Here is a 13,545-nt window from a genome sequence, read left to right on the forward strand (position 1 = left end):
CTGATTGAACCGGTTGTGTGTTTAAGGTTATCGCATTGCTCCATCACAATCGTTTACTACGATCAGTGATAAATACCAAGAGGATAAAAAGAATGAAAGAAAGAGTTGGCAATTCTAAAGAGTAGTGATCATGCAAAAAGTAAGATAGATTCATGAAAGAAAAATATCAAAAGGATACTAAAAAAAGGATATATTTCATCCCTGATGAATGTGTGTCGCTTATCAACGTAGGGACTACATGTTTCTTCTTCATTTTGGCTTGCTCAAGTGCACGGAGATTTTCTCGCGTTGGAAATCTCCTCCATGATACATCTTAACTCTTTGTCCATTTACCTTAAATGCATTGGTCCCCTCTTCGTTTGTTAATTCTACCGCTCCGTGCTGGAATACTTCTTTAATTATGAATGGTCCAGACAAGCGCGATTTCAATTTTCCCAGAAAGAGTCGTAGCCTAGAATTGAACAGTAAGACCTTCTGACCTACCTGGAGATTATTTTCACACAGTCGCTTGTCATGCCAACGCTTCGTACGTTCTTTGTATATTTTTGCATTTTCGTACCCCTGTAGTCTCCATTCGTCCAGCTTGAGTAACTGAAGTTTTCTCTCCTCCCCTGCAGCCTTCAAATCAAAGTTAAGCTTCTTCACTACCCACAACGCCTTATGCTCTACTTCCAACGGCAGATGACACGCCTTCTCAAACACCAACGCATATGGTGACATGCCTATGGGTGTTTTATGACAGTCCTATATGCCCACAAGGCAACGTCAAGCTTCTTGTCCCAGTCCTTCCATGAGGAATTCACCACCTTTTCTAAAACAGCTTGATTTCTTTATTAGAAACTTCGGCCTATCCATTTGTCTGGGGGTGATATGCGGTGGCGATTTTATGATGAACATTGTATTTGATCAGCAGTTTGTTAATGATACGATTGACAAAGTGGGTTCCTTCATCAATTAGTATGGCACGTGGGGTGCCAAAATGAGTGAAGATGTTTCTCTGTAAGAATTTGGAGTTGTTGCCGCATCGTTTGCGACGCATGACACTGCTTCAATCCACTTGGAAGCATAGTCGACGACCAATAGAATGTATTTATGACCATTTGATAGTGGAAATGGTCCCACGAAATCTATGCCCCAGAAGTCGAAAAGTTCCAATTCCAATATGATGTTCATCGGCATTGAATTTTTCTCTGAAATGTTTCTAGTGTGTTGACACTTATCGCATTTCATAGAATAGTCTCGTGCGTCCTTAAATAAAGTTGGCCAGTAATACCCGCTTTGTAAAACTTTTGTTGTTGTGTGCTGTCCCCCGAAATATCATCCATAGGGTGAGTCATGACATTGAAAAAGTATGCGTTGAAAAGCAGTCTCTAGAACACATATTCTCAAGATCTGGTCTGGTCCCCTTCTGTAAAGATTTGGCTCATCCCAGTAGTAGGATTTACATTCATCAATGAGTCGCTTCTTTTGGTAGGATCTGTATTTTTTTGAAAATTGTTTGTAGACTAAGAAGTTGACAATATCTGCATACCAGGGTAGTTCTTCAATTTTAAGCAACTGTTTGTCTGAGAAGGATGCGGTCACCTCCGACTGAATACAGTCCACTTCAGGATTCTCTAACCTCGATGAATGGTCAGTGACTTGGTTCTCTGTTCCCTTGCGGTTGATTATCTCCATATTAAATTCTTGGAGTAGGAGAACCCATCGGATTAGCCTCGAGTTTGTATCTTTTTTGGTCATTAAATATCGTATTGCCAAGTGGTCGGTGTGGACTATAACTTTGGATCCCAACAAGTAAGGTCCGAATTTTTCAATCGCAAAGATTACCGCTAGAAGCTCCTTTTCTGTGGTGGTGTAGTTTGCCTACGTGGAGTTTAATGTTCTGGTCGCATATGCGATGGGGTGTAACATTGTCTTTTCCTTCTGTGTTAAAACTGCCCCCATCACATATCTGCTGGCATTGCACATCAGCTCGAATGGTTTTATCCAATCTGGTGCGATCAAAATAGGTGCTATAGTCAATGCGTCCTTCAGTGCTTTGAATGTGGTGAGACATTGTGAGTCAAAGTCAAAAGGTTTGTCAGCTTCTAGCAATGCATTCAACGGTCGAGCTATTTTGGAGAAGTCCTCCACAAATCGTCTATAGAACCCCGCATGTCCTAAGAAACTCCTTAAAGCTTTCACATTTCCTGGAGGTGGAAGTTTTTCTATGGCCTCAAATTTTGCTTTATCCACCTCTAGCCCATCCTTTGAAACCTTGTGCCCGAGCACAATCACTTCTTTAACCATGAAATGGCATTTTTCCCAATTCAGCACCAGATTGGTCTCTTCGCATCTTTTCAATATTCTCTCCAAGTTTTTCAAACAGAATTCATACAATTGCCCATAGACTGAGAAATCGTCCATAAAGATTTCAATTGAGTCTTTCAGGTACTCGGAGAAGGTTGCCATCATACACCTTTGAAACATGCTCGGCGCATTGCATAGTTCAAAAGGTATGCGACGAAAAGCGAACGTTCCATATGAACAGGTGAATATGGTCTTTTCTTGATTTTCTGGTGCGATCATAATCTGGTTATAGCCTGTATACCCATCAAGAAAATAGAAGTAGACATTCCCTGCTAGTCGGTCTAGCATTTGATCAATGAAAGGTAAAGGGAAATGATCTTTCTTCGTCGCCGCATTGAGCTTCCGGTAGTTCATACAAATCCACCTACCAGTGATGACCCTCATGGGGATTAACTTGTTGTTTGCATTTAGGACTACTGTCATTTTGCCCTTCTTGGGAATGCAATGCACGGGGCTGACCCACGTGCTATCGACAATAGGGTATATAATGTTAGCATCTAACCATTTAATGATTTCTTTTTTAACAACCTCTTTCATCGTAGGGTTTAGTCTGCGTTGAGGTTCTATCGAGCTTTTTTGGTTTTTTTCAAACCAAACTCTTGCATGCAGTAGGTCGAGCTAATACCTCTGATATCAGCGAGCGTTCACCCGATTGCTTTGATATATTTCTTCAGAATATGGAGCAGCACAGTTTCTTTTTCTTTCGGTAATGCAAAGGATATTATTACTAACAAGGTTTCATTCTGGCCAAGGAAAACATACTTCAAATGATTTGGTAGAGTTTTCAGCTCTAGTGTAGGTGGTTGCTCTAAGGAAGGTTTCTATGTTTTTCTCTCTTCATTCAAATTCAACTTTACTTCATTGTTTACTGTCTCTCTTATTACATGGCATGTTTCTAAGGATGCTATCACATCCTCTATCTCTTCATCTTCTTCTTCGGACTCGAAATCTTCATCGCAAGTGTGTTCATCATCAAAATCTGACAAGCCTTCATCTTCTGGAAACTTTATTGCCTTGATGATGTTAAACCTGAGCTTCTTTCCATTGATGCTCATCGTGATCTCTCCTTTATGCACATCTATTTGAGCATGACCAGTAGACAAAAATGGTCGTCCCAATATGATTGGCAAATCTTTATTTGCTTCATAGTCTAGAATGATGAAGTTTGTAGGTAGAATGAATTTATCAATTGTGACCAAGACATCCTTCAAATTTCCATTAGGGTGTACCAAGGACCTATCTGTAAGCTGGAGATTCATCGTCGTGAATGTCAGCTATCCTACATTCAATTGTTTGAAGATTGAAAGGGGCATTAAATTTATGTTTTCCCCAAGATCACACGATGCTTGACCGATGTAGATTCCTCCTATTGAGTAGGGTATTGTAAAGCTGCCTGGGTCACGCATTATCGATGGGATTATAGCATTTGATTCTTGTGTTAATGCCACCGTGGCGAATTTTTTTGTGCTTCTTTTCTTCGACGCCATATCCTTAAAAAACTTGGCATATTTCAGCATCTGCTCTATCGCTTCTATAAATGGAATATTGATGTGTAGTCATTTTAATATTTCTATGAAGCAATGATACTGACCTTCATCGTTTTGCTTCTTTTCCAGTCTTTGCGGGAATGGAGGTAGTTGGACTTTCATTGTTCCATGGTTTGGAGGCTATGATGTGGTCGCAACTTCAGGTTCCATAATCTCGGGCTTTTCGGACTCAGTTTGCGTTAACAGTTTCTTTGATTCCATCACATGTGAATCGGTCCTTCTAGGCTACTTCCTAACTTCCGTCGTCGTCTTCCAACTTCTTAAGGTGACTGCTTGGTAATGTTCTTTCCCTGTTCCTCGGGTTGCATGGGAGCTCAGTTGTGCTCGGTAGTGTCCCCTGCGGTCTATTCTTCAGCTCTCATGCAATCTATCCTATTTGGATTTCCAAGTTGTGGATGGAACGCCTTGTTCTGGAGGACTGTCTCATTCTTTTTGATGTACTTTTTTAACAGGTTCTCCAGAGAGGATGATGGCGGTGTTTGAGAGCTGCTGGCTTGTTGCTGTTGATCGTTCGTTCTTTGGAAAAATCCTGGTGGTCCTTCTTTTTGCGCCATAGGTTGATAGCCTTGTTGTTGGTTATTTTTTCAAGAAAAATTAGGGTGGGTTCGTCACCCGAGGTTGTATGTGTTTGAAAAAGGATTGTTCTTGACAAAGTAGATTGACTGTGGGTTTTGTGGACACTATTCAACTGAATGCGATTCTCTACATGTAGCACAGTTGGTGCTTGTCTGTTCTGTCGCATTGACTTGCCCTCTTTGTACTCCAGGATTTCTTATTGCGATGCCCTATAATATCATTGCATTCATTTGATTTTGCAAAGATGCGATGGCACGATTATTTGCGTTACCTTCTCTGGGTTTTACTCATTGATCGCTTTCTTGCCAATCTTCATGGTGTTTCGATATGCAATTAGGAATGTTCTTTGCCTCATCATAAGTCTTGTCCAGTAGACCACCTGCTGCTGTCGCATTGGCAGCTGTCTGGGATGTAGGATTTAGTCCATGATAAAAAAATTTCATTTGGAGGCAATCCGACAATCCATTGTGTGGGCAGTCGCGCACTAATCTCTTGAACCTCGCCTATGCGTCACTGAGCGATTCATCTCCTTCTTGTTCAAAATTGGTGATTAACTTCCTCCTAGAATTCTCTGTAGCAGGGAAATACTTCTTCACAAACTTCTCCACAACTTATTCCCATGAAGTTATCTCTCCTAGTTCGAAAGAGTATGCCCATTTTCCATCTTTATCGCATAGTGAAAATGGAAATAGCATGAGTCGAACTTCTTCAGTAGAGATATTAGGGAACATGAAAGTGTTACAAATTCCAATGAAGCTTCGTAGATGGGCATGCGGGTCTTCACCATGTCGTCCTCCAAACCATTCTACTGTCTGTATCATTTGTAACATTATCGACTTCATCTCAAACCTTGATCCATCCAATGCTTGTCTCATGATTCTTGGGGAGAAATCATACAAGTTTGGTGATGCATAGTCCTGAATGGGTCTATTGCAATCATTTTCCACTAGGATAGGATTTGCCATTATGTTGTTTACATTTGCGGCTCGTTCTTCCGATTGTTCAGCCATTCTGTGAGTTCTTCCTTGTTGTCGACGTTTCTGTCTTCTACAAAATGTTCTTTCGATCTATGGGTCGTAGTTGGCTCAGGAGGGTGTCCTTTGCTCATACGACGCTTTCTTCTTCCTTTATCGAAGGAATGGAAATGCGCAAAGGTTGAAAGTTGCAAAGAAAATCAAAGAGGTTTGATGTTAGCGCATTCTATACCCTAGTCTCCGACAACGGTGCCGAAAACTTGATGCGTGAAATTATGATGCGATGGTGTGAGTATGCGATGATGTGTGTTATGAGATGATCATGCAAGTTTTCCTAACAAGGCCCAAGTATAAGCCTTCTTAAGTTTCCTGGTAAGTCCAGGGTTGAACACAAGGACTACTAAGTAGATATGCGACGGACTCTTTGATTCTATTACAGTGGTAAAACAAATGGAGTGGATAGTGTTTTGTTTTAGATTTTCCTATGTGACAGAGTTGAACGCGGAGTGATGAAAGCATAGAGTTACGATAAGTATGCGATGAAGGGGTTGAGAAGGGGTTTAGCTAACCTTTCCTAAGATTGTACACAAGCTATGCGATCATGCTACACACAAATATCAGTACTACATTTCTCAATGCTTTGCCACAATTCCTATTTCTAGGACACATGCGATGCATATGCTAAAATGACGATATAACTTATTTCTAAGTTTCTATTCTTGCTTATGTGATCTAATCTGACTCTCTCAAGCCTAGATTCTATCTTTAGTCTACTTTCTCAAGTATGTCCAAATGAATGATGCACACATAAGACAAGGTGACCGCATACCACCAATCCTATTTCTAAGGCACATGCGATGTGTAAATAGCAGATAAAACTTATGTCTAAGTTTCTACTCTTGCTTATGCGATCTAATCTGACTCTCTCAAGCCTAGATTCTATCTCTAGACTATTTTCTCAAGTACGTCCAAAGGTGAATGATGCATACATAAGAAAAGATGATCTCATAAAATGTAAATCTAAAGTCATGCTAGCTAAGTGCTTCTCAACCCATTCAAAATTTTAGCTACTCATGCCTGTTATGAAGAGATTGAACATAGATTGAAATGAAGTTTCCATTTTCTACAAATAAAGTACTGAATACAAAATAACAAATGGATTTGAGAGATAGCAAGCCTGGTAAGCAATGTCTTGCTTCCCGTGGCCTTTTACACTGCTCTTTATCGCTTCAACTCTATTCTAGTTGTGGATTCTTGCTCTCGCATGGGTTGGCCCTCTCTCCTTTGTATTACTTTTTGGTAATCTCTTGATCTGTCAGGGAGCGATTTCTCTTGGCTTCCTCATTGCCTTTCTCTCTCCGTCCTCTATGTATATGTATAAGTATGTGCTGGAATGGACTAACTAACTAACTGACTTTCTCTCTGGTGGCCTTTGGTATTTATAGATCTTAAGGTGAAGCAGCTTTTCTTACAAATGATTGCAATGATGGGTGGTATTAATTTCCTTTCTCTGTTGCGCCGTTTAAAATTCACTGAAAGTTCGATGTACTCGCTACAGTGTGGCTTTTAATGACTTTTCAACTAAATTCAGAATTGATCGTTATCAGCTTTACGTCCCATCATGATTTGATGCGAGGTTTTTATGCGATCACCTTTTGAAGAAACTTCTCACGATCGCATGACTTGCGATTGCAGCTTCAAGCGCTCTGACGCATTGTGCTTTTAGATCGCAATTTCATACACACCATCACATTGTACCTATACAAAATAGGTAAATTAACTGCTTTTATGTGATGAGCACTCGCGATGGTAATTCCATTCAATTTAGCGCTTTCGGACATGATATTGCCTATTTTACCATCACATTCTCTCATTATTTTAATTATTTTAGCTATAATAACTTGTATTTCTACTGGTTATCACAGACCACCTCAAGATTTTCCCCATTATTCTCTTGGTGCTCTATATTGAGTTGTGGGACTCAAAACAAAATTGAATCAAGGGATTATTGAGAACTGTTCATAGTAGCAATCTGGTTGAAGAACATCTTCTTCACTACGAATTTTCAACTAAAACTCTTTTGATTGCATGCCTCAAATTCACTCCAATCTCTTCAATATATTGCAAACCATCATGCTAGAAAGAGAGTTGCATGAGTTGCAGCTCATGCTTGGAGTAATTAAAGGCAATAGTAATGGATCTTGTGTGAGCAAGTAGAAGATAGATAATGGAAAAACTTGTTTTTCCATTTGTGCATTATACCAATTTTTCAATTTCCATCAAAATCAATTTCGATTTTAAAACTAAAAAATTTTATTAATTTTATAAAACTAATTTCATAAATTAATTCTTTAATAATACTAATTAATTTTAATATCAAATATTAAATTAATATTTACACATATCCATCTTCATATATTTAAATCATATTTAAATATTAATTCTCTCATTCTGTTTAATTCTCAAAATTAAACACGTAATTATATCTCATAAAATTACTAACTCCCTTAGTTCTAATTTGAACGTTTCAAATTAACTTATCACGCTACTCTAGAGCTAATCCATTTACGAGCTAGTAGGGGACCTCGCAGACCTATAGATCATGGGCTCCAACGATCCGAGATTAATTGGCTAAACTCATTAGACTAAATTAACCCCCATTCATTAACTAATGTGTTACTCCACTAAAGAAATAAGAGTTATTCCGGAGACTATAGGAATAAGAGTTATTCCAAAGACTATAGGAATAAGAATTATTCTGGAGATAGTGTTTGGTCAAAAATTTTTGCTTTAGTGAAGGAGTATCTGACTGCACCTCGGTAGTATGTATTCTAACTCACTAGAAATGTTTATCATTTTACAAACTGCGAGTTTTAGGACATAAAACCCAACAATACTCCCACTTGGACTAAAACTCTAGTGGATCAATATATACAAATATATACAATGTTGAGTTTACATGAAGAGAATAAAATGTACAAATACAATAAACTAGGGCTTTACAATACCTTTAAATTCTCCCACTTTCCCTATTGATACAAAACTCGTAGACCTAGTCCTACTAGGTGACCCTCGAACACTTTAGCCGAGAGGGCCTTTGTAAGTGGATTAGCTAAGTTGTCTTGTGAAGCAATCTGGGTGACAATTACGTCTGTTGGGATTGGTACTTTTGCTCTGTTGGGATTGGTGTCTAAATTCTCCCGGAGTCTCGTTGTTTGTAATGATACACATTGTTTGATGAATAAAATAACTGTTATTTCATTCTGGCATTTACTCATATCCAATAAACAAAGCTCCATGGTTATCTTATGTAAACTTAAGCATATATATGTGATATACAAGTGGATCATGACTTAAGTGATAACCTAAATAGGTTTGTAGAATAAGGATTAAGGTGGGATATCTAATCCTGGTGACACTACGGTTACGACCCGCTTTTTAGAGGTTTGCAAGTGTTTAAACTACTACAGATGGTAGATCTTGACCATTCATGTGGAGACGTGTGATCAAAGGTATCCTATACAATGAGTTTGTATAAAGCCGAACCACGAGATGACTAGACTCTGTATATAACATCGTTGATACTAGAGACTTACATCTCACCTAAACAACCATAGGTGACATGACCTCAATCCTGAGTGTTTTGGGAACTCCTACCTTTGAAGGCGGTCCTGTGATTAGTATGGATGAGAGTGGCCAAATTTCCAATTCAACATGCCTACTCTTTTGGGGACTTGTCTGATCTAGGAGCTGGGAACTCAATAAACAAGATGGAATTCACTCCTTTCCCAAAGCGGGGATAAGTAGAGAGATCGTTCCCTTTAGGGCTGATTCCAGGGCTTGAACATAGTGGCCACAAATTCTTTTTGGAAGAGAGGACTCGGTCATAGTAGGACTATGACTTATGCATTAGAGAGATCATTGGTAATTAAGGAGTTAGATGTAACTACAGGGGCATAATGGTTATTGGTCGAGCTATACTTACGAGCGATCTGTGAAGGGTTATCACACTGCTGATTGGTTAAGATGGACACTGGTAAGGAGAGTTCAGCTGTTAGTCTTTAGTGGAGTGCCTGGCAGTTAAAGGATGGTGGATCCCGAGACTAAAAAGTTTAGTTAGTTTTTCACGTACCGTTGAAATTTCGAGCTATAGGTCCATAAGGTCCCCTTGGTAGCTCAATGGATTCAATTGAGGATCAGTTCTTGGTGTTGATTTGAAATGTTCAAATTGACAAGAAGTAATTCAATTATATATGATATGATCGATATGATATATGAGATATATCAGTGGAGGATTGATGTAAATGAGATTTACATTAAGTGCCATGGAATAGAAAAAGAGCTATGGTGTGTATGTTTCATGAGATGAAATATTAAAACTATAAGTTATAAATATATTATGGTAAGTTAGTTATCATTTATACTTATAATAATATTAATTATTGGATAATTAAGTCTTTTTCTCTAATAACCAATTGAGTGGGAGGTTATTGGTGGTTTCATGGTAACTGTGAGATAAAAGAAAAAATGTTTTCCTAATTTTAAAATTGTTGAATTTTATGAATTTGATATTTCCTCTCTCGAAAATAATCTCACAAAAGTTGTCAAGTAAATAGGATTTATTAAGTGACGACTTGGATAAGGTAAACGATCGTGGAGTGTTAATAAGCGATAGATACTCAGCTAAGCGATGAGCTAAACGATCGCATAGTTTTTGCTAGACGACCGCTTAGCTTTTCCTAAACGATTGGGCATCGACCTATACGATAGGTTATGCCATCTCTCACTTGCTCAATCGTTTACACGATTGTTGTTTCATTCGTCTTCTGCCTCAAACTAAGTCCACACAGAGCCCACTCTCTGGATTCTCACACCGAGAATACCAAGGTAGCCTTCTTGGTGGTGTCATACTCAACTCGACACCGTCGAGGTTCTGTGGAGGCCATTCTTGTTGTTGGGGATTCATGATCGAGGTGATCGCTGAGTTCGAATGCACGGTGTTTATGCAGTGTAACGGTCGAGTTGGATGAACGTTCGTGGTTGCTGTGTTGCTGTGATTGAGCGTTCGTGATCAAGGAAATTGTCGATGAGTCTACAAATGTGTGTTACTCTTGTCCTTGATCATTTATAGTATCATGCTATAATTTCTGTAATTAATGCATAACTGTATGTCTCTGTTTATGATTTTAATTTTAAAGTTCATATATGATTGTAATTTAGAATGATCTTTCTGCTGCTCATGGAAATCCTCGTGTTCGATTTCCTTCACGCTCGATATTCTTTCCTCTTTTCTCACTTCGTGTTCCTTTGAATTTGCAACTGCTTCATTGTTGTCACAATAGAGAGTGACAGGCAAATTCATATTAGGAACTACATTCAAATTTGTTAAGAACTTTCTAAGCCATACCGCTTCTTTTACTGTTTCACTTGCAGCTGCATACTCAACTTTCATTGTAGAGTCAACAATACAACTCTACTTCATGCTTCTCCACACAACTTCTCCTCCATTCAGAGTGAATACTAACCCCAAAGTTGATTTGCTTGAATCAATATTGGTCTGCAACTCAGAATCAATATCCAGTAAGGATCAGATCCTTAGCACTATACACAAGCATATAATCTCTCATTCTCTGAAGATACTTGAGAATGTTTTTAACAACAGTTGAATGATCATATCCAGAATTGGACTAAAATCTATTGACTATTCCCATGGCATAGCATATATCGGGAAGAGTACACAACATTGCATACATTAAACTCCCTACTAGTGATCATGTGGAATTTGATTCATCTTCTCAACCTCTTGATGTGTCTTAGGACTTTGTTCCTTAGATAGGTGAATTCCATGTCTGAAAGGTAACAATTCTTTCTTAGAATTTTGCATTTTATACCTAGACAACATCTTGTCTATATAAGATGCTTGAGATAGTGCTAATGTTTTGTTCTTGCGATTCCGAACTATTTTGATTCTAAGAACATACCGTGCTTCTCCCAAATATTTCATTTGGAATTGCTAAGCCAACCATCTCTTAACGTCAGCCAAAACTTCTACCCCATTCCTAATGAGTAGAATATCATCAACATACAACACCAGAAAAGCAACAGTTGTATTAACAATTTTCTTGTATACACAAGGTTCGTCAACATTTTGTTCAAAGCCATAATATCATCAACATACAACACCATAAATGGATTGATTAAGTTTGCAAACCTTTTGGTCTTTATCCTACTGTATAAACCCTTCTGGTTGAGACATATAGATACTCTCTTCAAGATAACCATTCAGAAAAGCTGTCTTGACATCCATTTTCCATATTTCATAATCATAAAATGTAGCTATGGACAAGAGTATTCTAATTGACTTTATCATGGCAGCTGAAGAGAAAATTTCTTCATAATCAACCCCTCTCTTTGGGTAAACCCTTTTGCCATAAATCTAGGTTTGTAGGTTTATACCTTACCATATTGATCTCGTTTTCTCTTGTAGATCCATTTGCAACCGATGGGTTTTACCTCTTTAAGTTGATCTACAAGATCCCAGACAGAATTGAAAAGGTCCATGGCTTTAATCCATTGGTCTTTATCCACATCATTCATTGCTTGGTTAAAAGACGATGGATCCTCTAAACCATCATTTGGTATGATGACTTGAGCTTAAGTCAAACCCATGTACTGGTCAGGCTGTTGCACAACCCTCCCACTATGACGAGGCATTCTCAACTCTTGAGAAGGATGTGAAGTCCCAGTTTCATCAACAACTCTTGTTGATGGACCTGCTCTATCAATAACTCTTGTTTATACATTTGTCGTTTCTCTGGACATTACTTCTATTACTAGCTTACTGCGAGGTTAATGATTCTTCACATAGTCTACCTTTAGGAAAGTTGTATTTGTCGATACAAATACCTAGTCTTCCTAAGGATCGTAAAAGAAACCATCTTTTGTTTCTTTCGGGTAGCCTACAAATAGGCATACTTTTGAATGTTGTTCCAACTTTTTAGGATTTTGCACCAACACATGTGCTGGGCAACCCCAAATTTTGAAGTGACGTAATTTTCCTTTACGTCCTCTCCATAGCTCGTAAGGTGTTTCAGAAACATTTTTTGAGGGAACTATGTTCAAAATATACATTGCAGTTTCAAATGCATGTCCCTAGAAAGAATTTGGTAACTTAGCATAACTCATCATGGAAAGAACCATATCCAACAAGGTTCTGTTTCTCCTTTCTGCCATACCATTTTGTTGAGGTGTGCCAGGGGTTGCGATTTGAGACTGAATTCCATGTTCTATCAAATAGTTCTTAAATTCTAAGTCCATATACTCACAACCTCGATCAGATTGAAGCGTTTTAATCTTTTTACCTAATTGGTTTTCAATGTCATCCTTATACTCTTTGAACTTTTCAAAAGTTTCAGACTTTTGGTGCATTAGGTAAATATGCCCATACCTAGAATAATCATCTATAAAACTGATGAAATATTCATACCCTCCTCTCACTCTAACATTTAGACGCCCACAAAGGTCTTAATGTATCAGCTCTAAGGGTTCTTTAGCTCTAAGACCTTTTCTAGAATAAGATCTTTTTGTCATTTTACCCTCGAGACAGGACTCATAAGGTTGTAATGAACTGTCTTCTAACTTACTTAAATGACCGTTCTTAACCAATCTCTCAATCATATTGAGATTTATGTGAAATAGTCTCAAGTGCCATAAATAGGCATTTGGAGAAATTTTCCTTTTCTTACGAGTCTCAGTAGTTTTAAACATCTCTATGTTCAATACGGCTTTAACCTTAGTTGGTTTTAATATATACAAGTTATCTTCTAATTTTGCAGAGCAAATCTGTTTACTTCTTGTATGAACACTTCATCATTTTCAAAATAAACTTTATAATTTTTTCCTAGTAAATAATAGATAGAAATTCCTTATTAAATAAATGTACTTATCTCCTATAAATAACTTCATATCTCCCACTACTTTAGCTGAACAACCTCCTCGGTCCCTACCTTAAAGATTGTTTCACCTTCTATCAACTGCCTCCAGTAACTTGTTTCCTGTGAGATAGTACAAACATGATTAGTGGCACCTGAATCAATTAT

General features: G+C 38.1%; 1 protein-coding gene and 1 non-coding gene across 2 annotated transcripts; one reads left to right on the forward strand and one right to left on the reverse strand.

The window, feature by feature from the left end:
• Positions 1 to 249: 249 nt before the first annotated feature.
• On the reverse strand, positions 250 to 720 carry LOC120090626 (uncharacterized). Its single transcript, XM_039048345.2, has one exon. The coding sequence runs from the start codon at positions 718 to 720 to the stop codon at positions 250 to 252; it is 471 nt and encodes a 156-aa protein (XP_038904273.2).
• A 4,211-nt stretch (positions 721 to 4,931) lies between these two features.
• LOC120092310 (small nucleolar RNA R71) lies at positions 4,932 to 5,040 on the forward strand. The gene has a single exon (XR_005486016.2). It is a non-coding gene; the product is annotated as a small nucleolar RNA R71 (small nucleolar RNA).
• The last annotated feature ends 8,505 nt before the right edge of the window (positions 5,041 to 13,545 follow it).

This window comes from Benincasa hispida, chromosome 11 (assembly GCF_027475165.1).
Source record: "Benincasa hispida cultivar pf3 chromosome 11, pf3_genome.v1.1, whole genome shotgun sequence".
NCBI classification, from domain to species: Eukaryota; Viridiplantae; Streptophyta; class Magnoliopsida; order Cucurbitales; family Cucurbitaceae; genus Benincasa; species Benincasa hispida.

Excerpts from the sequence above, each read along its gene's own strand:
- LOC120090626 (XM_039048345.2), bottom strand. The coding sequence starts at position 720 with ATGTCACCATATGCGTTGGTGTTTGAGAAGGCGTGTCATCTGCCGTTG.